We start from the raw sequence: 26,646 nt of genomic DNA, 5'->3' as shown, positions 1-26,646 counted from the left end.
TGTGCTCCATGGAGATGCCCGGGGAAGGAGGGGGGAGGAACGGAAGGGATGGAAGGGAGAAATGTGGCACAACTCGGGATTGGAATCACACGAGCAGAGCTGCTCCCTCACATCATTCCTTAGCAAGGGGCTCTGCTCAGCTCCCATCAGTGGGGCTGGGCAGAAATAATCCCAGTAAAAATCTTAACTGGGAAAGGGAAAGCCTGGAATAACTAATCCTGAGCAGTGGACTAAAGGACAACTACACCTAGGCTGAGGAGGAAGGGAAAAAAGTAGGATTTGAGTTGATTTTAGTCATTCTGAACATCAAATGTGTGGTTTGGTCGTACAGAGATCCCCCCCCAGCCCACAGCAATGCACCTGGCACCAGCTGAGTGTCAGAGGGCCACACAAGTGGGAACCTCACCACAGGAGCAGCTTCCAAAGTGCCTCTTCACATCCTGCAAGGGGAAAATATCAGGGAATTATTGTGGGAGATGCTGGCAGCCCAGGCAGGGAAGGTTTGGAGCCTCAGGAATTATTCCCTGGTGCCCCACAAGGCTCTGTCTGAGGACAGGGTTCTGCTCCTGAGCTCACCAGCTCCTGCCAGGGAACGTCTCAGAGCTCAGCCAGCCCTGGGATGGACAAAGTGGGGCTGGTGTCAGCTCCTGTGTGAGGAGAGCAGCTCAGCAAGGTACTCAAGGGCACAGATTTAGGTCAGGCCAATGTGTTTGTGCTGTGTAGCTACAGAAGAGGCCTCAGAGCAGAGCAGAGTTCAAATCCAGTTCAAACGCAGAAAAAAAAATCAGATTTTCTAACCTGTCTCTCACATGCACAGAAGAAGAACAAATGTCATCTTGTCAGGACAGACTCGTGTTCAGGGCTTGACAATGGCACATTTTCTCAGCTGTTCCAGAAAAGCAGCAGAAAACTGGCGTTGCAAGAGCAGCTTGATGGCAGCAGTGGGAGCAAACAAGCCCCACTCATCTCTCTCTTCAGATCATGCTGGATCTGTGTGCCCCAAACTCACCTCTTCAAGGAGAAAAGTGGTTTACTTGGCAAAAAAGTGTGTGGGGCTGCTCTCAGACCACCTGTGTTGACTCCAAGTCAATCCCCCCAAATCCACTTTTGTAAGAAAAATCTACTCTGAGCCTCTGAAGGGCAACTCAAGTGATACCATCCAGAGATGTGAGCAGGGGCAGGGCAGGATCTGGGGAGAAAACGGTGAGAAATGCCTCAGCTGGAGCACAAACCCTACAAATTTAAATGTATGGGAGTGTCAGGCTTGGACAAGCCCCTGGGTTCCCACAGGCCCTTGTTGTGGGACACTGCAGAAATGTGAAATGGCTCAGAAGGATTTGGGGTTTGTGCCTCTCCAGCAGGACAGGCCACAGAGACCAACACAGCCAGTGGTGTTTCAGCAAGGGGTCCTTTAATTCCGTTGCTTCTGCCTTATTTAAACCACTTTGTTTTTCTGGTGCAGCTTAAAAACCACGAGACCCAAGGCAGCCTGAGGCAGCAGCCCCTCCCTGGCACCAAGGGCCACGCTGCTCTCCACGTCTGACTCCACCAAACCTTCACCCAGAAGACCCTCCCAGCTTTCTCCCAGGCCCTTGTCCTCACACAAAGCCTGCAGGCTTCTCACACCGGTGTCCCCTTGGGGAAAGGCAGCAGGGGGTTCCTGTCAGTCCCTTTGTTTGCTTCAGCACCTTCTGTTTTCAGCCACTCCATCTTCTGCCGGTGCTGCTGCACCGCGTCGGCCACGCGGGCGTCGATCATGGCCTCGGTGAGCACCCCGTCCTCCGAGGCGTAGGCTGCTGCCTGTGGGGACAAGGGCACGTCAGACAGCTCAGGGATGGCAATTCCCAGGATCAGGGGAGGTTTCAGACTGCTCCCCCTCTGTTGTTCTCTTCTCCATGCACGACTTCCCCCACAGCACCCAGTCCCGTGCCAAGCGGCACCCGGAGCAGTCACCAACCTCTGGATTTCCTGGGAATCAAAGCCCTTGTTTTCAGAAGAAAAGGCCCCATGCTTGGATTGTTTAAATTTCCTCTCCTGCTCTAAAAGAGCTGCACGTGTGAAGCCAGTAAGGTGAAGAGAGGTGGGTGCAGGGTGGTGATGGAATGACTCCATCCAAGGCGACAGAAAATTGTTCAAACACTTGCAGAGCAGAACGAACGCCAGTGCCGGGGGGAATATGGGCAATGTGGTGTCTCTAAAACGATGTTTAACACACACTGATCCTGCTCTCCTCGTGCATTCCCTTAGGAATCTCCCCTGCACCACTCCTGTGCTGTGTCAGCTCCCACCCTGCACTCAAATGCCCACAGGACCTTCCCTGTCCCTCCCCGCTCCATTCACACCCCAACTCCCGTCTCTCCAGCTCCGCTTGGCAAACACTTGATCCTGGAGCTGTGAGAGGCTGCACAAACGTGACCACAGCTCCTTGGAGAGAGGGCTGGGAACTCCTGCCATCCTTGTCCAACAGCCCACAGGAGGAAGAGGCCGGTGAGGGCCTCAGCAGAGGGGCTGTCCCTCGTGCAGGGGGCACGCAGGACAGCTGGCACCGCAGCCCGGCCGTGGTGCAGATGCCAGCACAGCCGGTCCCTCCGAGGAAGGGAAGGATGCTTGTGCTGTCAGCTGCACCCATCTCCAAGGTAACAGAGCAGCCCCCAAGCTGCAGATTTCTAAATCTGGTTCCTCCCTCTGCAAGTGCTCCCGAGAGCGGCTCCGCGCCGCGTTCCCGCTGCGGGTGGGGAATGAGGGAGCTCGGGATGAGGGGTGGGACCCCTGCAGCTCCCCACAGCCACCCTGCCTGTCCCAGACAGCCCCAAACTTCTGTCCACAGCCACAGAGCCACCACAGCCTAGGCTGGCCCGTGCCAACCCTTCTGTCTCCTGTCCCAGTGAGGAATGTTAACTTGGATTTCACGACAGGCTGCAGTGTGATGCTGAGGCTCCATCAGTTATTGATGGTGCAAAACATCAGTTATAGCAAGAAACGAGTCTGACAGCAAAAGCACCACAGAAACAAACTCAGCTGTGACCTTTTTACACCCCTGCTGCCCAGGGATGGCCATGGGGCAGAAGACAAAGCCCAGGCTGAGCTGTTGCACTGCCACCACCACAGTGCTGGGGGTTACAGCTGCCTATTACAGCAGTGCTACCTCACTGCAGGAGGAATAATTATTTCCAGAAATGAGCAAAAGGTTACCCAGGCTGGTTTTCAGGCTCCTCTAACCTACTTTCCAGCCCTTTTTATTTGGGGAGCTGGTTAGATCACAAAAGGTTTCAGCGCACAACCCCCAGAGCTGGTTTTCTGGCAAGCAGCATCAAATCCTTTCCCTGTGCAAACCCGTTGCAATCCTTCCTCCAGGCAGCACTGCTAAGCCAGGCTGATGCTCCTACTTAAAACCAGGAGCAAACACTGGCCTCAGGGAGGGAGTGCAGCAAGGAGCAGGGCTGTGAACAGGGAATTCTCTGTGCACAAAGGCACCGGTGCTGCTCTCGCTGCCTGAGCAGGATCCTCAGCACCGAGGCTGCCACTTCCACAAGCACCAGGAGAGAGGCACTGCTTCCACAACCTGCCAAATATTCACACAGCACCTCTCCCACCCCTCCTGTCCTCTCTGCAAAAGGGGCACAGTGGAAAGGTTTTGTTCAGACCTGACTCACCCCCCTTTACATTTATTTTTTTATTATTGCAGGACTCTCGTGGGGTGTTTCAAAAATGGACAAAGCGCTTTCCTGGGATGCATTTTTGTGCTTCCAGAGCTCAGAGAGGAAGGATGCCTCACCTCCCCTCCTCCCTGCCCCTGCACAGCCCATCCAGCCCAGTGTGGAACCTCCTGCAAAGCTGTGCAGTTCACGCTCTGTTGATTTTCTCAATGACTTTCTATTTTTAGAAAGCCTTAGGCCCTCGCTGTCAAGAAAGCAAATGGGAGAAGCAGCTGCCCCTTCTGGGAGTAGCTTGCACACACACAAAAATGGTACCAAGCTTCATTTATATTCATACCTCTGCCTCCTGCATGGACAGATTTTAACCCATTTTCTCCAGTGCAGCAAATTCCTGTTTTCTCCCTCAAACCCAATCATGAAATGAAGTGTTTGGTGGGGATGTAGAAGCATGGAACAGATGACAAGTCCAGCCCAGATGACCTCATGTTTCATTTCAGCCAAGACTTGTGGTTTGTTTTAACCTGGCCAGACTCAGCTGTATCCTCTGAATCCCATTTATAATGAAAACAGCCTGATGAAAAAAAATCCCCTCACCCCCAAAAATACAACAGCTATTTTTAAAATATAAACAAGGTTCAGGGAGCAAAAAAAAAAAAAGGCATTTATGTCAGTGGCATAAAAGGCAAGGAAATGACAGGAAGCTCACACTGGGACATAAAACTCCTGGGAATTCTCCTGAAGTGCTGCCAAAACAATTTTCCAAGATTACAGCTTGGAATAGTGAAAGGTTGCTTTTTGCTTTTGACATTTTATCTAAAGTACATCAGCAGGTTTGAGTACAGTGCTGGGAAGTCTGCACACAACTGTAAACAGAGCTGAAGGGAAGTTTTAAGGTGAAAATGCATCTAGTCCATGCTAGAGCCATAAAGGGGCAATGGAAAAGGCACAAGGACAAAAAGGAATGCTCAGGCTCCTGCAGAAGAGATTAAAATGGATTTCCAGCACGCACACCATTAGCTGTGCCAGACAGCAATATTTTTCCCAGTGCTAGAGGTTACACTCTTTGCTTTTCTGCACCTTATTTTTTTTCTGTTGGTAAATTCAGGACAGACTGAGCCAGACTGAAACAGCAGAGGGCTGGAACTCCACGTAAATGACAGCCAATCCATCCCAAACCCAGCTTATGGTGGAAAACTGAGCCTGTGAAAGCTGCAGCTACTGCTCAGTTTAACTGAGATGGGGTTTTAAAGGCATTATTGGCAGAAGAATCCCAAAGCATCCTCATGGGAACTGACTGCAAGGACAGAGTGGCCACTGCTGCTGACCCAGGACACTCCTGGGAAGAGCTGAGGGGTTGTGATGCTTTCACCTCCTAAAGCTTCAGAATTTGCCCTTTCCCCAAACCATCTCTGGGATCCAGTTCTGGAAAGGAAGATGATCCCAGGCAAGCCCAAGAATCTCCAAACTCCATCAGGCAAAACCACTTTCCTGTGTCCAGGATTAAAGCTCAGGTGTGCATCCAGAAAGGGGCTGCTCACATCAGCACGGGGTGGGATTTTGGGGTTTGACCCCTGCAGGGCCCAGAGCTGGACTTGGATGATCCTTGTGGGTTTTTCCCAACTCAGGATATTCTGTAATCGGATTATTTCCCACCTTTGGCAGGCAGCACCTTGAATCAAAAGGTAATTAAAAGACCAAAAATGATCTATTGATACAAGATATAAGAAATACAGAGTGTCTGTGGTACATAAGCACCCTACAGCTGCTGCATCCAGTTGAGGGAAGCCTGATAAGGATTTTTTGGAGTCAGTTCCTGGTTCCTCCAGCCCCTACCTACCCTGAACACTGTAGCTATGCAGTTAACTTGTCTTGCCAAGCTATTTTTAACTCTGCTCAGCTCCCTGACCCAGTTCAGAGCACAGCCCTCCACAGGGGTGCACCAGCACCCACGGGAAGGAGAGCAGGGGAATTTGAGGCAGGAAAACACTGCCAGAAAGGCTTGATAAGTGCAGCCTTAAACCTTCCCTGATAGTCCAGAGCACTGGAGCAGCTACAAAGGCACCTACAATGACCCCCCAGTGCTAACCCAGGGCCTAAAATACCAACAGCACCCAGGAGATCACTGGGGTTGAGTAAAAAACACCTGCCTGGAGAGGGGCTTTTCCCCACACCCACTGAGGGGCTTCACACAGGCAAACCCAAAGGCAGGGGGGGCACATCCTGCCAAGGCCAGTGGCCAGAGCTGGCAGGAACAGCAGCTCCAGTCGGTCACAGCTCCAAATCCCTCAACCCAGTGACTGCAAAAGAACCCACAGAGCATCAACAGCTCTGGCAGGCAGCTCCCAGGGCAATTCTTATTCCATCCTGGATACCCTCATGTCCACATGTCCAGTCCCTGGGCTGGACACTGACCCTTGACACATCACACTCCCCTTCCTGACCTAAAAGAAATGAGGTCCCTTTGATTTAACTTTGATTTTGCCACAGATGAAGTTTCTCACTATATCAAACCAACTCAGATATTTCTGCCCACCCTCTCCTGCATGGCTTTTTTTAAGCCCTTTGAGTGTTTCATGAGAGCAGAGAGGAGCACAATTTCCTGCTGCAATTTTACATCAAACCCTTGTTAATAGTGCTGGCACCACGAGGTACATTTTAAAAAGCTGTCAGGGAATTAGTCACCCCCAGCTTTCCCTTCCTTCACCAGCACTTAAAGGATAAATGATAAAAGCTGAGGTCATTCCTGGGGAGTAATGACAAACTTGCTGATAAGGGGTGATAAAAAAGCAAAGGATCATTTATCACAACTTTTTATTACAGGAAATAGTTGGCAGCAAAGCCTTTCACATACGTGGGGCAGATGACAGCACACATTTTGAAATATGACTCAATATCACAAAGATTATACAGGGAGATTAACCAGCTGTGTGCCACCAAAGAATAAAATGAGAACTAACAGCACTCAAATTGGACCTCAGCTCATGACCACTGCAATTTAAATTAATTTAGATTAGAAAAGATAAATATTTCTGTCCCTTAAAAGGTGGAAAACCAGTAGGAGGATGTCATAGGTTAGCAAGCATAGTCCCGGAAGGGACGTCCTTGCTAAGGGGTGCTTACAGTTTCCTCTGGGAACTGAAAGAACCTATCAGCTGGCCAGTTTGAATATGGACAATTCTCTAAGCCACTTAAAGTTGTGATCACCTCTGTGATCCACATTTAAGAATAGGCAAACTCCCCCTCCAAGCTCTCTCTCGTTTCCGGCACAGGGACAGGTGGCTGCGGGCCCCGTGTGGGGGCCAGCGGGCCCAGCCAGGCCCTGCTCGGGCCAGGCCGGGCCGGGCCACGGCCACCCTGGAGCTGATGGACCTGTTCCAGCCATGGAACCCCCCCCACTGCCTTGCCGTGGGCAGCCGGAGCGGCTCGGCTCTCCCCCCTCTCCACTGCGATAAGAAACATTCAACATTCCAGCTGCAAAGCTGCAAGGCCGAGGTGAGATTAACCCTTTTTATTGCTGTGAAGAGCTGAAAACCTGAGGGAAGAGAGAGAGGAGATGCTTAAAGCTGAAATTCTGTTGTGAAGCTATGATATATCAGAGTATCCCGTTGTAATTTCATGAAGATATGGGGGGTGGAGTGTTCAACTCGTGAGCAAAAGCACCTGCGTTGAGATAGGCAGATGCTGACGCAGCTGTAATTGCATGAGAAGTTTGGACAGGGAGAGATGAACCAGATGAGGACTTTTGCTCCAAACGGGAAAGGAGAAAACCTCAGTCCGTAGAGATGAACCAGATGAGGACTTTTGCTCCAAATGGGAAAGGAGAAAACCTCAGTTCCTAGAGATGCTCCCAGAGATAGTCCTAAAGATGAAGATGATGAAGACCCTTTGCTCCCAGGGAAGGAGAAGGGCCTCTGTTTTTGTTTCTGAACGGCTCAACCTTAAAATTGTACCCCAAAAAACTTCAAGAGTGGACCCTCGAAAGCAGTTGCGGGAAAAGCTGCAAGTCGGGGGAAAGGACTCACACGCAGGCAGAGAGACTCCTCTTCCTGAATGGACTGAACAATATTTGGAAGTGGGCGGCTGTCTCGTTGTGATAATGTTTTCATAGCATGAGCAAGAAGAGACTTCTCTTTCTAAATGGACTGAACAAGGTTATTATGGAAGTGGTAAACAGACTGAACATCTTAAGGGTTGTCTTTTTACATTGTCAGTGGGAGAAGGGAGGAAGGTGGGGGGAGGAGGAGAGTTCTGAAGCTGGTATAATTTTTTTTCTTCTTTTAGGTCTGTTAATAAACTTCTTTATATTCTTTCAAGTTTGGTGCCTGTTTTGCATTTCTCCTAATTCTTATCTCACAGCAGATAAACAGTAATGAGTATTTTGGACCAAACCACTACAGAGGAGGAATGAAATACACAAACTTTGTAAGATGTTTGTGAGCTGCTAAACTAAATTAAAATTTTAAGACCTAAACAAAAAGCCACTTTGTTTGTACAATCCCTGAAAGGAGGCTGACATGAGTAGGTTACATGACACACAGACTGGAGCACACTCCTTCAACTGATATTTCTAGGTTAGTTTATGGAAATACACAATCCAGTAAGAAACTGGCAGCTGTGACAAAACAAGGTGAAAACCTGATTTTAAGAAAAAACCCACTAAAGCTTGCTCAGCATGTGAATAATTGCACTCCAGTGTCTGCATTTCTTATTTTTATATATGGAAGAAATAACTACTTTTTTTCAGCTCCATTTCCAGTCAGTTTTGTTTCTTTAATAGCTCAAGTTGCACTAAAGATGTGTTCAGAGCAAAGGAGGGAAGGAGGATGGTTTAGTGCTCTAATGAGGGCAACAACATCAGGCATCTCTTCTGCTGAGCTTCTTGAGCTGAACCATGAGTGTGGCCACCATGGACTGCCCAAATTCACTCCAAACTCACCTGCTTTACTTAAATTCCATAAGGGATTTCCCATTAGGGATTATCAAAACTGTTCCTATTTATGGGATGAGGAATTATGCTGATACTGCAACACCCACCCCAGAGCCAGCAGCGTTCTGGTACCACCCTATGGACAAACGAAACTTGCACAGGGAGAGATGATTTGAGACTTCAAAATCAAACCCTCAAACCTTGCAGGAAGGGAAAAGGAAGGAAGGAGAAAAGCCCCACTCACCTGCCATGCCACAGCAAGCTGGGAGATCTCCCGGCCAGACATGCCCTCGGTCAGCCTGGCAATCTCCGAGCACTTCTTGCCATAATCAAACTGGGCCAGCTTCAACCTCCTGGAAGGCAGAAGAACCTTTTGGTTGACTTGTAGCCACAGCACAGAGTTCCTACAGTGTCCTGCTTGAATTACTGCCTCCTGAATTTTAAGGGCACAACAAAGCACGGCACAAAAATCTGGGATGGCGTCGCATCGAGACGGCGAGAGGCATCTCTCCAACTCTTGTGCTGCTTGTTTAAAGTGGGTTTACAGACAGAATGCACAGGAAAGGGGATGAGGAAAAGCAACAGAAGAAAGAGAATTCTCCAAGGTGGGAGAGGTGTGAGGGGTACTCACTGTTTGCCCTCCGTGGCTGGCTTCAGGACGTGCCGGTCGAAATACATCCTGACGAGCCGCTCGCGCTCCTCCAGCTGGGGCAGGTCGAAGTTCACCATCTCATCTATCCTGTCGTTGATGGCCCAGTCAAACTGCTCAGGCTGGTTGCTTGCTAAAACAAGCATAAACCTGGAATCAGAGGGAAAAAAAAAAACAAACAACAAAACAAAAAGGAAAGACTGACAAAGCCATGAAAATAAAAATCAATGAACTAAGTCTGAACATCGGGAGCTGCTGTGGTTGGGATTGAAGATGTCTCATCACCTGAAAAAAAAAAACCACCCTGGATTCTTTAGGAACAGCTTTAACAGCATCTCAAGCACCACACTACAATGTGTGTTTTGGGCTATTTAGAAGAGTCTGATGTGTGCAGACCAAGCTCTGCTCCAGGGTACAGATGTGCTGTTCCAGGTCCTGCTGCATTTTGGAGCTGGAAACCCTTTTTTTTTCAATTGCTTTGTAATGCTGCTTCTTCCCTGTGCCAATACTTTAATGCTTTAATTGATGTTAGCAGTTTAATAGTGCCTAATAATTTGAAATGGGCTTTTAAGCACAGCTATTGGAATATTGATGTTCTTTGCTGTCTGGTTGAATCATTGGCTACAAGGGGCCGTGTTCTCTGCTGTCATTTCTGGAGATAACTTGGCCAAGACAAGACCGTGGCTTTTCTACCAACAAGGACTTGCAGAAACACAAGCCTGGATTAAGGATTGACATGCAGCCTGATATTCAGCCAGCCAGCTATCCTACAAGGTGAATTTGGGAAGTTGAAGGCAACAATTCCCAATCCTGGTGACAATTCCCTGCTGAAGGAAGAGCTCTCCTCAGGGTCTCACCAAAGCAGCCCCATTTACATGCCCCATTACACCGATTCCAGTGAGCTCCCACTCATGGATGCAGGACTCCTCCTTGCCCAGAGCAGCAATAAGGCTGCTCAGAAGTGAAAAGCAGTGCATGAATCACCAGGGCATGTTCAGTGTCCTCGAATGGCTCACAGCTGAAATCAGGGCTGAATTCAACTGAGAGCTCATTCCAACGGAGAGCTCAGCTGTTCTGAGGGGAGCCAGAGCATCCCCAGCACCCAAAAAACACCCCCAGAGTTCTGCTAAGGCAATTTAGCATCAGGGGAAAGAAAGAATCATCCCCTGCCTGTCCCTGGTTTGCAGTTCAAATATTTATTGTGTTTATTCTTGCAAATATCATTTAGTAATAATAATTATACTCAACACAGCTTTATACAGCAACTCCATGTATCATTTCAGGAGAGATTTGCTGTCCTCCCAAAGGCAAAACCCAAGGTTCTTGCAGGCTCAACACCTTGCTTTCTAGCAACTCCTTTATTTTAGAAAAACACCTCTTCCCAGGCACCTCTGTGACACAGAAGCTACACACAAGCAACTATCAGTGAGAGCTGCATTGGCTCTGCCAAGTTCAGGAGACCCTAAGGACAGAAAATGTCCTGGAACAGTGACCTTCCAGGATACTTATTTCAGTGTCATGAGGTTATTATGGAAAGTCTTTCATTCCAGCCTCACTAAGGGGAGTTCATCACTAAAAACCTCCCCTTCCCACATAAAGCCAGAGACAACTTTTCTTGTTGGCTCAATAGTGAAAGGAGAAGTTTTAACAACTAAGTAAAGTTCACACCAAAAAATCAAATATTATTTGAGAAAGGTGGAGGAAAGGTCACCTCTCTATTAGGACAGCCAGGAAATGGCTTTGGCTGAACTGAGCAGTGCTGTGCAGGGAGTTCCCAGCTGTGTGACAAAGTGAGCAGGGGTGGGGGGACAGTGACATTCCCACACACCCCTCTGTCACCTCAGCCCTGCCATCGTGGAGCAGCCAGGAGGGAACAGCTCTGGGATCCCACATGGAGTGAGATGGAAAGAAATGGAGTCAGATGGAAACTCATCTGCCTCAAAGTTCCTGCCCACGCGAGCACAAGATGGGAAGAGGTCACTGGAGAGGAAGAGCAGCTCCAGCAAGCACCACTGAAGTGTTTTTCCAGGGAACATGAAGCACCCAGCCAGGAGGAACTCTGAGTTCTCTTCTGTGGCAGTGATTTCCTGGGCCCCATACTCCTTGTATAAACAGCAACTTACCAAGAAAGAAAATATAAACATAAAGACACTCAAGATGTCCAAATACCATCCCAGTTTATGGAAAAAAATTTTCCTACTGTTCTGATTTGAAGTGCCAGGAAAAGTTGAAGGAGGACCAAGCTACATTCAGCACATAAACTGAAAGGGGGATATTCTCTGCAGATTTTTTTTCAATCCTTCAGCAGCACAGATCATTTCCAACTTCCATTTCTACACCAGATACCCCTAAAGACTTTCCTCAATCCAGGGAAATATCGCTGCTGTAACTGGATACTCACTTGTTGCTGTGCTGTCCTGTTCTGTGCAGAAATGCATTTAAAGTTGCTCTGAGGTCCTCACTGATTTTCTCCTGCAAAGATGAAATCCAGAGGAGGGTCAGCTGCTGGGGGCTGCAGACAGGTCACAGCCTTAAGCAGCATTATGGACAAAGGGAATTCTGTTATTGTCAAGCACTTGCACTCCAGCAGAACCCAAAGCACTGTAATACCTTGGGGAAAAAAAAAATCAATTTCTATACCCAGGCAAAAGGTTAGGAATTAAACTTCCAGGAGAGAGATTACAGATTCATCCACACTCACCCAGTGATTTGGTTGGTTTCAAACCCCAGGCTCTGGCCATTGGCCCAGGTGGCTTTCCCTGCTGAACACTATTTTAGCTGAAGTCCAGTGTGATACTTAAGAGGAGAATAAGCCACAGCAAAGGATTCACTCACACATTCAAAGTAACCTTCTGGAGAGCTCTTTAAATACACCACTGGGGTTCAAGCAGCAGGTCCAGACTGAATGTACAATGTGGTGACTGACTTTGGAAACACAAATTATTTGTGCAGGGGAAGACGCTGCTGAAACTTCGTTAACGTAGCAAAAAGCAGTTTTGTAATGAAAACCTTCAAAGATAAATATCTGTGGGGACAAACTTCAAACCCTGCAGGGCACCAGCATGAACAACCTTCAGTATATGGCTCCTTCCTTCCTACTCTCCTGCTGCAAACTCCCCATCAAGACTGTGCTACCCATCTCGTGCAGGGAGGAATTCTCAGGCTCGAGATGCTCGATCCATTCTACAAAACGCTGATTTCTTCTCTCTGCACCAGCGAACCAGGTGAGCACTGAGGCACCTGCCAGCTTCCATCTCTTGCCCATTGAAGCCAGATAATCAGAGTGCAGGAGGCTGCTGGCTGGCACTGCAGCAGGAGCAGGGACAGACACACACCAAGCACTTACTGTCGCCCTTTTCCTCAGGAACGCGTCCGCTTCGTCCACGAACAGCAGGAGGCTGCAAAAGGAAAGCACTACACAGTAACAGGACACAGGTAAGTGAGGCTCAGCTGGCTCCAGGATCCTCCTGCCCCACTGCCAGGCACCCACAGCTGGCAGCACCCAAAGGATTGCCCAAGCAGGCTCATTTCCTCGGGCAGCGTTTCTCAGCTAAGCTGCAGCAACCTGTCCGTGGCGTGCACCTGGCTCAGCCCAGCAGCTGAGAAATGGATTCATTCCAGACACCTCAGGCCATAAATCTGCCCCCAGGCCTCTGGAGTTCTGTTTCAAGCAGACTGAAGCAAGACTAAGGCACGTGACCTTAAACTCCTCAGGATTTTTAAATCTGGATGGGAGTTTTCATAGGCACAGTTTGTAGTCTGTGGCTGGCAGTGCTGGATGTTACTGCCAAGCTGCAGTAGGTATTTGAAATTTAGACCTGATTTTGAAATTTAGAAGTCTGAGAGTCCTATTTTAGCATTCCCTCCTCTTCAGAGAGATGTGTGCAAGGGCACAATACAGAAATCTTGGTGACAATGACACGTCCCTGCCATGTTTCTTCCTTATGCCACCCTGAAAAGCCCAAACCACAGTCATCTCCTCAGCCTGCTTTGTTATTTTGTGAGGTTTTTCTTTTCCAAACCACAGCAGCACGAATGTAATGGTTTTACTACCTGTGGAGAAGTAAATTAATAAAGTCCATGAATTATTCACCAAAATAAATTCACTTCTAACCTAAGGGCAGTGCTCTTCCCAAGAGATTGAGCCTGTAAAGATGTTTATCAATAACAAAAGCAGGTTGCTCATAAAGCTGTCACAGCTTGTATTACCTCCTCGCCTAGCTTCAAACCCAGCTTTCTTCCAGGGAATTTCAGGCCTATTAACATCTTCCACTCAGCCCCAGCTTCCCTCAAATATTCTCTGCAGAGAAGTGTCTGCTGTCATAATTTCAGCTAATAAAGGCAACACTAACAGCTGACACTGGTGGATATTCAGAATTAAATCTGCTTAAAGACTTCAGTGCTGCAGGAGGTGAGAATATTGGATATGGACACATGTAAGCTTTGATCAGGAAGTGTATGAAGCTGCAATGCACAGAAATTTTTATCAGGGCAGAGAAATTCAGACCCAGGCAGTGCTGTCAAAGAATTCCTTAATGGAAGCATCCAGCTGAGTATCCTCACATCTCTTCCAAGTTCTCACTTAAATACTAAGCTCACTTAAATTCTAACACCTTCCCTTCTATAGCTCAGGGTAGGAGAAGCCTAAAAAATTTAAATCCTTAGGACATTTATCTGCTTTTTTTTTCCTTTGTAAGGGGAAATAGGAACACTGAGGTGATGAATGAAGCAAGGATTAAAACAGACACTGCAAGATAATGTCCATCTCGAGCAATCAGAGAACACATAAATCACTGGGCAGCCACATTTACAGATCTGAGATCAAACCAGCACAAAACCCAAAGTGATGCTCCCTGAAAGTTCAATATTGAATTTTAACATCCTGGCCAGACAAGCTCCTCAGCCACCTCTGCACTGCAAAAATCCATTCCTATTGGAATGAGCAAATTAACCACATATTCCTACAAAATCAGGGAGCCAAGATTCAGCCTCAACACAAGGCTTCTCTGCAGATAAAAATTTGCTTTTAAAGGCGACTAAAAAAGCACAAGTTTGTGGTTTTTCTACCTGATGTCAATGCCTTTAGTATCTGTCTCCTCCTTGTCCTCTTTTATTTCTTATAATTCACTCCTTCTGCTTGAGACTCAAAAGAAAACAAGAAGCTGGATCTAAATCCTATCAGTGTGTAAAATCTGAGCAGTTGCAACAGGGAACATAATATCAGAGTGTGAACATCTAATTTGTGCTAAATCCTCGAATTACTGTCAGAACATTCATCACCCTGAAGGAAACTTGCCCCAGCTTTCAAGTGGGCAGGAACTCTCCTCCTGCTTGGTGAGGATCAGGCAATCAAGTTATGACTGATCTGGAAAAGTTGGGTGTAAAAAGGGTTTGAGAGAACAGAAAAGCAAAGGTTTCCAGCTTTTTAAATATTACAAATTAACAAGGATTCACCCATTCTAGGAGAACTTTAGGAGACGCTGTGTTTGCTCAGTGTTACCTCACTCAATAACAGCTCCTGGGGGGCTGAACTACCTCGTTGTGGTGAGGGTTTTTTTGAGAAAGAACCCAAATTCAGGATCCAGGGAAGCTCAACTTACCCTCTCCTACTGGTGTTGGCCCAGTCGAAGAGTTTGTGCATGGCTGTGACCCCTTCCCTGCCCATGGGAGCCACGTCCCCTCCTGTCATGATGGCATAATCCATGCCCGAGTGCACAGCTAATTTCTGGAAGGGAACAAAAACCAGCAAATTAAACACTTTTTTTCACTTGCAAGGCCATGGAAGATGAAGAGGGAATCAAAGCAGTTTAGTCCTGTCAGTGTGGTTATTTGCAGAGGGGAGGTATTGTCTTCTTTATCTGCTTTACTCGCTTAGTGGCAATTTTAACTTGTGTATTGTTTATTTTTCCCATTTCTGTCCATCTCTATTGGCTTTAGAAATCCAAACTAGGTGTCATACTGTCAGAAAAATTCTGGAATAGGGGTATCAAGTATCGATAGAGGGGAAAAAAACTTGAACTTGCATCACAGTGTCAAATCTGCCACTGTTAAGAAGTTTATGAAACCTTAGGTCTTGTGGACAAGCACTAAAGAACAAGGGGAAAAAAAATCAAGTTCTGATTCAAATCCAGGTAAAAATCATCCTGGCAGTGCCTCTGCACATGGAGCCATCCCTGTCCCTGCTCTGGGACTGTGAACAGCAGAAAAGACCGATTTAGACGAGGGCATAAAACCAACAGAGGTGGATATGAAGTGGCTGCTGCTGTGATTCCCACAAATCCCAGCTGCCAAGGGCCTTTCCCAGATGGAAAGGCTCTTCTGCCTGCACTCAGCACTAGAATCCAAGTGGCTGCACTAACCCAGAGCTGAAGCAGGCAGGCTGCCCTTTCCTCCCTTCCCAACAGAGACACAGGATCACAATGTTTATGCAACACTCCAGCAGTAGGTTTCAGACCAGGGAGGCTTCTCAGGCCCTGGAATTCTCAGATCACTTTGCAACACGCAGGTTGGCAGAATCTTGGCAGGGTTTTACCTTGGCAAAGAGAGTTTTTCCAGTGCCGGGGGGACCATACATCAGAATATTCCTGTACAAGCTTTTGTTCTTTTTTGTGTTCCTTGTTGCTATGGCAATGTCTCTCACACGTGCTTCCAGCTGGGGCTGCAAGAAAAGAGTTAAATTTAAGGAGCAGAAAGTACCAAAAGAGCTGCACCTACCAGGTTCCCAGATCAGTACCTGCAGGAAGGAGGCAGCACTCCAGGCTCAAGCTTTTAAGTCTTAACTTCAGCTGCTCATGACTCCACACCAGGGTCATTTCCTGTCCTATGTGAGGATTTACTCGATTTTCTGTCCACTTGGCTACAAGTCTTTCATAAGAAAAAGCAGCAGTGCAGGAAGCAGTGCAGTGACTACTCTAGGAACAGATAACACCTAAATATTCACTCCCTAACGGATGCTCTGGCATGAATATGTCAAAACACAAGCAACTCTTTGCAGTGCTAATGCCTTCTCAAGTCATAAACTCGTATTTGTATTACTACTGCATTTGGGGATACTGGGAGAGAGCTATTCCTGCAGGAGCATTTTCTCTCAGCAGCTTTGAGCAGCTCTTAAATTTGCCTGATATCCAGCAATCAAATTCAGAAGCAAATATACAGAAGCAGCACTAATTAGCAAGTTAAGAACCAATCCCAAGGCGGGCAAATGCACACAGTACTTGGATTTTTTGGCCTAGAAGCAGGTCTAGGTTCAGTAATCCTTAACTTCAGATGGCACAAGTGGAGTTCTGAATCTTAACATGCTGACTACAGAGAGAAACTGCGCCAGAGCAAGGACTGAATTAAGACTTCCAACTGCTTTTCACAGAGGAAAAAAGGTGAACGGGCTGCTTAATGCATGTCCCACTGAACACAGGAGCTTATTTATGGTCTCAGGGTCCCAAGGGTGCTATGTCTCCAAAACTGCTGGAATTACAGCTTTAGAAGCGAGTTTAAGGAACCAGCAGCTCTGATTTAGATTCTAAAGTCATCCTTCACAGCCCAAGACAGGAAAACAGAGTACTCACACTGAGAACAACTCCTTCAAGGGCATCCTGAGCCTTGCTGGTGAGACGTTTACCAACCTTGAGAGGACAAATTCAATTACTCACAGGTAGAAAACAACCCCGTTTTGACAACTCACTTGGACTAGAACATCTTACAGAATGCCAATGAGCTCAGCCCACCTTATGCCACCTCTAATATTCTGTTTATTCAGACCCATTGACAGTCCCAGCCTGAGTTTTGCACCCTCATGGCTGAGAGTAACACAAAAACAAAGCTGAATTTTACCTTGATAGGGTGTTTCAGAGCCTCCAGCACAGTGATCCGGGAGGTTTCCCTCACCAGGGAGGGTTTGCCCAGACGTGCCTCTATGTAGCGCCCTGCTACTGCCGTGGCATTTTTGGCAGAATAAACCCCCACTGCCAGCAGGGTCAGGCCTGCCACCTGCAAAGAAAAGGGGGAAAGATTAGGAAAAACACTTGGCGAGGCAGTGCTGTTGTGTGCAGCATGCCCTGTGGTGGGGAATTAAGATTCAGGACAAATGCTGACCAGGAGGGGTTTATTTTTGGTAAGGTGTTTTATCCCTGTTCAGACAGTCAAGGTCTCACACTCTCTGTTCACTGACTGCTCTTGCACAGCAAAAGGCAGAGGAAGCACAAGTGAAGCATTTAGTCCTGAATCCAAAAGTATATCCTGCCCAAAATGTGTGGGGCTTTCCAGATTTTCAAGTAAACTGAGTGATGAAGATAAAACAGCCACACCAGCCAGGTGCTGTCTGCCAGAATGCCCCTCACCACACCAGGAAACGAAAGCTGAATTTAAGATGCCAAGATAAACCAGCTGAATTGTGGCTGCCACCAAGGCAGTGCACGGTGGGGAACAAAAAGGGAATATCTGCTGAAGGTGACAGCCCTGCCAGCCCCAACACAACAGGGAATTAGGTACTCCAGAGGAGCAACACAGCCAAAACCACCATGGGAATTACCATCCTTCACTGGGCTGTTCTTCCAGAAACCCCAGAAAATGAGACATCCCCATCGATTTGCCAGTGAAGCAGAAAGACTCCAGACTTAGAAGTCAGCTTAGAGCTGATGCCAATAATTTATATCAGAGAGAAGAGCAAACTGCAGCAATTGCTTTTAAAATAAGCTGACTTCTCCTGCAAGTACAGATCAGGGTCAAAAGCCTCAAGGACAACAAGGATGGCACTGTTCAATAAACCATGAGGCACCATCTGTTCGCTCTCACTCTGCTGAAATGTGTGACATCACTTCTGCTCTGGGTGGAAACACGAAGGGATCAGAACTGTGAGATCCAGGATGCAAAGAGGGAGGGATCTCCACACCTAATTCAGCTCAGATACAGAACACAGAACAGGTTTCACCATTTTAGCAGCCTCCCTCTAAAAACAGTGCCATGATCTCATGCTCTCTTAGACCATCCAGTACTGAGCAAAGTTACCTCTGCCTGGATGGAGCTGATGTAACTACCTCAGACTTCTGGACTTCACTGATGTTCATGTCACAAGATACAGAGGAACAGAGCTTTAAAACTGACACTTCTGTCTCAAACAAGAACCCAGCTGTCAACTCTAAAAATCAGTCTGATTACAGTGCCTACCTATTTGGCATGAAGTATCAAGCAAAGGAATGGATCTCTGGTCCATGAACAAAGTGAATTCCACTAAAACCACAATGAAACCAAAAAGCTTGAAGCAGAACCTTTGGGGTTCTGCTTGGATGGGAAGAGGTAGGGAAAGAGCAGCCCTTAGAACAGACAGAGCTGAAAATTCAGGCCTCGTTTAGAGGAACCCTAAAATAACTGACTGGCTCTTACCTTATAGTAATTTCCAAATTTTCAAAGCAACAGAAAGATGAGTTCCAGCTGTGCCACCCCCTTTCCAAAAACAGACTTACCTTTTTCTTTTTTTTTTTTTTTAAGCTAGATGTCCCAAATTCACAAGACAAGAGCATGTCAGAAGCAAAAATGACCATAATGCAGGAAAACTGGTATCTGGGTCAAGCTAAAAGCACCGAGCACAGATCTACAAAAGGCTCTGAATGCTGCAGACACCCCAGGTACAGATGACAAAAGGATCCACTAAAAGCTTGTCTTGTTCTCCCCAGTGCTCTCAGGCAGAGGATGTTTTGTATCAGCCTGTGTGTGTATAAAATCAGAGGGTGGAGCAGATGGTGGTGACTGATTTAAAGCAAAATTTCCATTTTAACCAGCCATGCTACCAAAAGTCTATTTTCACTGCAGTTTTGTTGTCAGTAGTACACTGAGAAAAAAATCTTATGTCCACAAGAATCCACTGCCATGCTCTTGTGTCCCGTGAAAAGATGCTGGTCTGGCTTTTAATCAATTTATTAAGTTCTCTAAGTGCTCTCTAGGCTACATCAAAATTAGATAGAAAGCTGTGGCATAATCAGGAGTTTCACACACATTTACAGACAGGCTTATCTGGAAGTTACTGACAGATATCCCAACCTTACCGTGGCCGTGACTTTATCCCAGTCTGTTACAAAAGCACGGAATCCTTCCCCAAAGAGCATCCCTGCTGTCCTGTGGGAAGCAAACAGCAAGGAAAGCAGGAGAGAAAGGGATTTCAAAGACTGAATTGATAAATTTTAAAGACACACTTTCAGATTGTAATAAAGCTGTTAATCTTCTCCAGAACCAGTCAAAGCTAAGGGCTCACCTCAGAACTGGAACATGAACAAGCATGGAAAATACATTTATAATCATCTGATGCCTACACCTGAGCTGGGATTAAGTCCAGAAAAGCATCTGGCCTTAAGATGGTATCAACTTATTCCTTTAATATATTACTTGTGCTGAACTGTAGGTATTTAATTCTAAAGCTTTTCTTTTGTTCAAAAACTCAAAGGACCTAAAATTAACCAATTCCAAACATAAATACCCACCCCTGTGGAGCCAAGCTGCTTTAAACCCTTGTGGTGCATGTTCTGAAAGAACTGAGGGGAACTGAAAAAACTGAGGGGTTTTCAGAGCTCCTGAGTTGCAGGATTAGAGGACAAGGCTTGAAATAATCTGTGAGAAAAATTGTATCACTATAAATATCCCCGGCTGCCATTCAGGTGACAGTGTAGAGAGACAAGTGACAGAGTTCCTGCTAAGGTAATTCCCATTTCTGGGAGCACAAGGGAGCACAATACTGAATTTCCTCAGAGAATAAACCCCAGGCTCTCCCACATGCTGGGACACACTTGGAGAAGCACCAGGCTGAAATTCCTGAATAAACCCCAGGTTCTCCTTCATGTTGGGACACACTTGGAGAAGCACCAGGCTGAAATTCCTGAACAAACCCCAGGTTCTCCCACATGCTGGGACACACCTGGAGAAGCACCAGGCTGAAATTCCTCAGAGGAATAAAGCCAGGTTCTCCCTCATGCTGGGACACACTTGGAGAAGCACCCAGCTGAAATTCCTCTCAGAGGGATAAACCCCAGGTTCTCCCAAATGCTGGGACACACCTGGAGAAGCACCAGGCTGAATGTCCTCAGAGGAATAAACTCCAGGTTCTCCCTCATGCTGGGACACACTTGGAGAAGCACCAGACTGAAATTCCTGAACAAACCCCAGGTTCTCCCACATGCTGGGACACACCTGGAGAAGCACCAGGCTGAAATTCCTCAGAGGAATAAACTCCAGGTTCTCCTTCATGCTGGGACACACCTGGAGAAGCACCAGGCTGAAATTCCTCAGAGGAATAAACTCCAGGTTCTCCTTCATGCTGGGACACACCTGGAGAAGCACCAGGCTGAAATTCCTCAGAGGAATAAACTCCAGGTTCTCCTTCATGCTGGGACACACTTGGAGAAGCACCAGGCTGAAATTCCTCAGAGGAATAAACTCCAGGTTCTCCTTCATGCTGGGACACACTTGGAGAAGCACCCAGCTGAAATTCCTCTCAGAGGGATAAACCCCAGGTTCTCCCAAATGCTGGGACACACCTGGAGCAGCTCCAGGCCCTGCCCTGCACCTACTTGAGGGACTCGAGCACGGTCTGGCGGTGCTCGGCGGCCTTGAGGCGGATCTGCTCGCGGATGATGTCGGCGTTCTCTCGCTCCGCCTTGGCGCGCGCCCGCGCCTCCGCCTCCACCCGCAGCATCTCGTTCTTGTGCCGCAGCTCCATCTCCCTCTCCACGGTAGCTTGGATAAAAAAAACACCAGAGAGGTCAGGTTTTTGGGTGGCTCAATGCCAGGGAGCAGGAGAATGCCGGGGAAGGCGCTGTGCACCACTCACAAGGGAGAGGAGCAAAACGGAGTTGCCGATCTCAAATAGGATTTTGGAAGCTCTGTGACTTCAAACACAGAATTGTGTGAAAGGAGAATGAATGAGAAATCCAGGGGTAAAATCACCCAATCCTATAGGGTTTCACCACTGGGCTGTTTTATTCAGGCTATACTTCCCTCACTGGATGGCAGCACAGCTGTCCAAATCTGTGCTCAGAACAGGCCTTCCAAGCCCATTTAGTCAAACACAAATTGCCTTAACATTTCTAAGACTTGTACCCCATAGGAGCTCTGCAAACCCAGGAATTCTGGCAATTCCCAACACCAGAAAGAAACTAAGCAAGTTTCACACTACAGCTTTGTTTCCTACAGGAAACTGAATGGATGTGAGGTGACACAGATTCAAGCACTCCTCCCAGAAGCTGTTCCGTTTCTCTCCCCTCCTCAAAATTGGTTCTATTTTAGGTTGTCCCAGTGTAAAATCAGAATTTCAGTTATTCTGTCAGGAGATGCTGACAGTTCATTAGGAAATCCAAGAATAACAGGGCAGACATTTAGGAGTGCAGCCCTTTCTAAAGCTAACCTTGGAAGCAATTGGTAATTTTAGCACAGCTGGGATTGACCTGTTCTTGCCACTCTGACATCAAGCACAGTATGGACACAAAGACCAGCTCAAGGACTCCATGTGCCCTCACACCCTCAGCAGCTGAACAGAACACTCACCACGCCTCATGGCCTCCTGCTTCTGCACAGATTCCTCCTGCTTCCTCAGATTTTCCTCATTAGCAAGTTGCTGCAGGGAGAGAGGTGACAGCAGAAGGTTATGGTGATGTTGTAACAACTCCATCAAGTGGGAACTTAAGTGCTACCAATGTTTTCAAGAAGCTGGTGGCTCAGGTTGAATTGCATTTTCCTCTCCCCATCTCCCAGATTCATCCTCCTAATTCCAAGCTGCTGCTTTGTCCTAATGCCCGGCCCTTGATGTGCCAGGCCAGCACTGCTGATGCTGAGCAGATAACAGAGATGAAAGCAACTGTGCCCAGCACCAGCCACCTGGCCAGCAGGACAGGGCATGGCTCCAGAGCATCTCTTTGATTTAAGAAGGCTCCTAGCCCGTTCCCAGCTGGATCAGAGCAGGAATCCACCCTACCTGCTGTCGCATCTGCTCGTCGTAGCGCTGCCGTGCCAGTTTGTCCTGGTACTGGGCTCTCTTCAAAAAAGAAAACAGAACTCAGAATACAGAGATCAGGCAGTTAAAAAACAACCTGGTCCTGAGGGGAAGGAGGTTTGGATTGTTCAGGAGGAAAAAACCAAATAAAATGGGAAAATCCACACAAACAAAAAATAATCCTGGGTTTGAATATGAACAGGGCAAAATATCCTCAGTCAGCACCAAAAACTCCTGTGTGCTGAGAAATCTCTACAGTCTGACTTCATTTTAAGGTATCACAGATATTAAAACGAAGAGCAAGTGTTTCTTAGCCCAGAAAAGGAGACTTCATAGGCAAAAACAAGTTTTTCATGTTCTAAACCACCTTATCTGGACTGGTGACTACAAGCAATAGAACTGTCAGGATTGGCTGATGGGCTCTGGTTTTGATAAAGATTTATCTGTTCCTCATTAATTCCTCTCATCAGTTTTCCACTGCAACTCCAAAGAAAGCCAGGTCATCTCCACTGAACTGGAAGTGGGCTGAGGATCCACCAGCAGGGAAGACTCTGTACCAGGTGTGACATCATTCTCTATTCCAAATACAGAGACAGCAGAACAACTTGGGAGTTTCCTCCACAGCAACTGTAAAATATCATGGAATAAACCAGGATTGAGTTTTCTTTGACTTCAAATGATGCCCTGTGAGCTGCAGGAGGTGAAGAGCCAACTCCTGAGAGCAGCTGAGTGTGCAGCTGCTTCCTAGGCCAGCCCTGCTCAAAGTCCAAACTCTGCCAGGGTAAAAGCACCACGTGCCAAACAAGCGGTTCTCTAGCAAACTTCCCAAGCTTTTGGATTGATTTTCTAATTGATTAACTAGAATTAATCAATCTCCTCATCTCCTGTGCTCTCAGAGTAAGAAGCCCCCATATCTGAGCTATTACCATAAAGGCCAGCCTTCATTTTCCCTGTTTCAGGGTTATTGCCATGCCAGTGGCTCATGGTAAAACAAACCAGGAAGCACCAACACTGCTCACAAGAGACCCTCAGATTTGCATCACTTCTCCTCTTAAGATACTTTTTCCTGTTTAACTCAGAAGAAATAGGGTTCCAAGCTACTTAAGACTGAAATCCAAACAGCTTCAGAGCCATTTCACTGTTCAGGCCTACACAAACACTTGCTAAACCAGTATTCGTCAACACTTCCCTGAAAAGCCCTTTAGGAAAATCCCCAAAAACTCAGAACGAGAGAAACTGCTACCACCAGTTCCTTTGGATGCTCAAACACTTGGGAACAAAACAAGAGGGCAGAGCTGTAACTACAAATCCAGTTCAACATTACAAACCCAGGACAGAACAGGGGCTTCAAATGACTTTTAATCCCCACACCTCTGGCTGCCCACGACCCCCTCACCCCAAAAAGGGATAATTAATGCATCATTGCCTTTTCCATAAGGGAAGATACAAACAAGGTCTCCCCTCACTTGGCTTCCCCCTCATTCCCTTACTGCTTGATGCTGTTTTGTTTCTTCATTGAGTGTTTTCCTTCTCTCTTCTGCTTGTACCCGGATCTGCTCATTCTTCAGTTGTTCTATGGCAGCCTCGTACTCCTGGTGAGATAATTGGATAATTTAATTATCACAAATTAATGGATCATCCTGTAGAGAAATGCTAGTGACAATTATATTCCAAGAGATCCCTCTGTCATCAGAGTGGTATCCTTAAAAGATGACCACTGACACAAGAAAGCTAAAATACGATCTAAAATACAATTGTAAGAAAAATTAACCATTTCAGGATTAAACACAATTTAATCCTGTTTAACAACAAACCAACCAACACCCAAAAAATCCCTAAATTCCTTTATGAGAGACAGAAATCCTTTACCCAACTACTTTACAGTTCCCACAGAAAACCCCTGTCATTCCCCCAAAACAGCAGTGATACTCCAGGAGTTACAAAACCACTCGGGACATGCAAGTTTTAATCAAAGCCACAAAATATGTGCCAGAACAGGCCAAACTAGCTGGTACTTCACCTTTCAGAATTACTTTTTTTCCCTAAAGGCAAACAACTGCTGTTTGCTGAAGCTGAACAGAAAGGAAAATTTAACATCCTCTGCAGAGGAGAGATTTCAGCTTCTGTCCCTCCCAAACCTGGCAGCTGCCTGGGGAGTTCCAACACAAGGAATTCCGACACACCTTCAGTTTGGTTTGCTGCTCCAGCTGCAAGGTCTGCTCCTGCATCTGGGCAAGGCTCAGAGCATCTTTTGCATGGCCTGGAGAGTGGGGAGAGATTATGGACAGTGAGAGGTCTTTCCTCAGCAAACAAGATGCTCAGACTGTTCAATCCACCCTGCTCCAGCTGCTCCTGGAGCACAGCTCTGCAGTGGCACATTTAACCCTCCCGGGCATAAATGATTATGAAACTTCTCAGCACACCTGTGGAAAAGCTCCAAGCAAGGCCAGGCTGGATGGGGTTTGGAGAAACCTGGGATAGTGGAAGGCGTCCCTGCTCACAGCAGGGGTTGGCACTGAACGGGCTTTAATGTACTTTCCAACCCAAACCATTCTGGAAGTCTGTGATTTTACGAGGCTCTGGTGCCTCCCTCTCCCCTCACAAGCCCTGTAGGAAGCACTCAGAGGTCCGTGACTGGGAATGCTGATCCTGGTGCCCCAGGAGGGCAGGGCAGGAACCCGAGGCTGGTCAGGTGGGACCCGGCAGAGGTATTGTCACTGAATGGGTCCGGCTGGAAGGGCCCCAAGCGGCTCATAGGGTCCAGCAGGGTCATCCCAGGGCACAGGGTTGTGTCCGGACTGATCTGGAATATCCCTAGCGAAGAACACTCCACACCCTCTCCGGTCACTGCACAGTAAACATTCCGGTACAATTTCCTGGGCACCGCTTCCTGCCCTTTCCTCGTGTCCCACGGCTGGGCCCCACGGAGCACAGCCCGCTCCCTGCTCTGACACCTCCTCTTCACACACCACCACACCCCGACGAGCTTTCCCGCCCTCCCGCCCCGTCCCCTCACGCACGGGACGCGTCCAGCTCCCGCGCCGCCTTGGCCGCGCGCTCCAGGCCCGTGGGGTCGAAGTTGCTCCATTTGTCCTTGGGCGTCTGGCGGTCCCCGGCGCCGCCGCCACCACCACCGGGGACGGGCGGCAGGGAGAGGCCGGCCCCGCTGCCTGCGCCGGTCCCGGTGCCGCCGGGTGCCGCGTCCCCGCCGCCGCCCGGGGCGGCCCCGCGGTTCAGCCCGAACAGCCACGACATGAGGGCGGCGGCGCCGGCTGCACGCGGGGGACGCGCCGCGGCCTGCGCGCATGCGCCAGCGGGCGGGCCGGCCTCCCATTGGCCCGCGGGGCGCGTGACGTCACCAGCGAGGGCGCCGCGCCGCGCTCTGATTGGCGGCAAGGAGCAGCGTGTGGTGTTTGATTGGTTGAGAGCGGCGGGAGGGGCGGGAGCAGCGGGTGGGGGACGGAGCGCCGGGAAGGACAAACGGGGGGGGGGGGGGGGGCGGCGCTTCCGCATAGCAACGGGAGTGTGGGGCGTTGCTAAGGGCCGCGAGGCGGGGCGCGGCCCTGCGGTTATCCCGGGTTATCCCGGATTATCCCGGATTTGCACCGGGAATCGGCTCCTTGGAGTGGCAGAGATGATGGTAAAGCGGAAAGGAAAAGGGGAGCGCTGAGAAACGCATTGCTGTGGTTATCCGGGATAAAGAGCGGGATTTCCCCTGGAGATCAGCTCCTTAGGCAACTGTTTGGAATGGGAAAGACAAGATAAAAGTCTTTAGAGAAAGGGAGTTAAGGGAAGCCCATCTGTGTGCTAGTTTGGGATAAAGAGCAAGATTTCCCTGGAAATCAGCTCCTAATCCAACTCCTCGGAAGGGGGAAGATGAGACAGAAGCTTCCAGAGAAGGGGAGCGCAGGGAAACACGTCTCAGTGGTTTTGTGGGATAAAGTGCGGGATTTCCCATGGAAATCGTCTCCTTATCCAACTGCTTGGAGTGGGAAAGATGATAGGGAAGGCTTTAGAGAAGGGGAGTGCTGTGGAAGTCAGAAACAGGTGGAATTCTGCAGCCCAAAATGGTGTAAAATGTAGAACACACCCGGGGCTGGAGATGCCCTCTGGAGTCTTTTTTTTTTCTTTAAATGTTCATGTTGCTTCCCAAATGCCCACTTAGAATCATGGAATCAAGGGATTTCCTGAGCTGGAAGGGACCCACAAGGATCAGAGTCCCAACTCCAAAAATCCCACCCTGTGCCTGAGCGTGTTGTTCACAAATATTTACCAATTCTGCCAAGATTTCTGGGACTTTTACTCTTTGTCTCCTTGTAGAGGAATTCTTACTGGAACTGAGGCTTTATCGAGACCAACATATTTCTATTTTTATATTTCCAGCACATTTTGAGGGATGGGGGTAAAGTTTTGTGTAAACCAGATTATGAAGTCACGGGTAAAACAC

At 48.0% G+C, this 26,646-nt stretch overlaps 1 protein-coding gene across 1 annotated transcript; it reads right to left on the bottom strand.

Annotated features, from left to right (window-relative positions):
• Positions 1–1,389: 1,389 nt before the first annotated feature.
• LOC125337115 (ATPase family AAA domain-containing protein 3) lies at positions 1,390–25,469 on the bottom strand. The gene is made up of 16 exons (XM_048326446.1): positions 25,220–25,469; positions 24,383–24,459; positions 23,690–23,791; positions 22,182–22,241; positions 21,755–21,824; positions 20,782–20,947; positions 19,267–19,336; positions 17,060–17,215; positions 16,795–16,851; positions 15,765–15,890; positions 14,833–14,957; positions 12,579–12,630; positions 11,634–11,704; positions 9,215–9,382; positions 8,828–8,936; positions 1,390–1,800 (listed from the first exon to the last, which is right to left on the bottom strand). The coding sequence occupies exons 1-16, from the start codon at positions 25,452–25,454 to the stop codon at positions 1,621–1,623; spliced, it is 1,824 nt and encodes a 607-aa protein (XP_048182403.1). The 5' UTR covers positions 25,455–25,469; the 3' UTR covers positions 1,390–1,620.
• Between the last annotated feature and the right edge of the window lie 1,177 nt (positions 25,470–26,646).

The sequence above is a fragment of the Corvus hawaiiensis genome, chromosome 22 (assembly GCF_020740725.1).
Source record: "Corvus hawaiiensis isolate bCorHaw1 chromosome 22, bCorHaw1.pri.cur, whole genome shotgun sequence".
In the NCBI taxonomy this organism is placed as follows: Eukaryota; Metazoa; Chordata; class Aves; order Passeriformes; family Corvidae; genus Corvus; species Corvus hawaiiensis.
The sequence above is the reverse complement of the archived record's forward strand: the minus strand, read 5'-3'. Positions and strand labels throughout refer to the sequence as shown.

Bases quoted from the DNA above. Each gene is read 5' to 3' on its own strand.
- LOC125337115 (XM_048326446.1), bottom strand. From the start codon at position 25,454: ATGTCGTGGCTGTTCGGGCTGAACCGCGGGGCCGCCCCGGGCGGCGGC. The intron at 14,958-15,764 runs GTAAAACCCTGC...GTTCCCTTCCAG, and splicing joins GAAAAACTCTCTTTGCCAAG to AAATTAGCTGTGCACTCGGG. The intron at 9,383-11,633 runs GTGAGTATCCAG...CTCTGATTCCAG, and splicing joins ACAGGACAGCACAGCAACAA to GTTTATGCTTGTTTTAGCAA.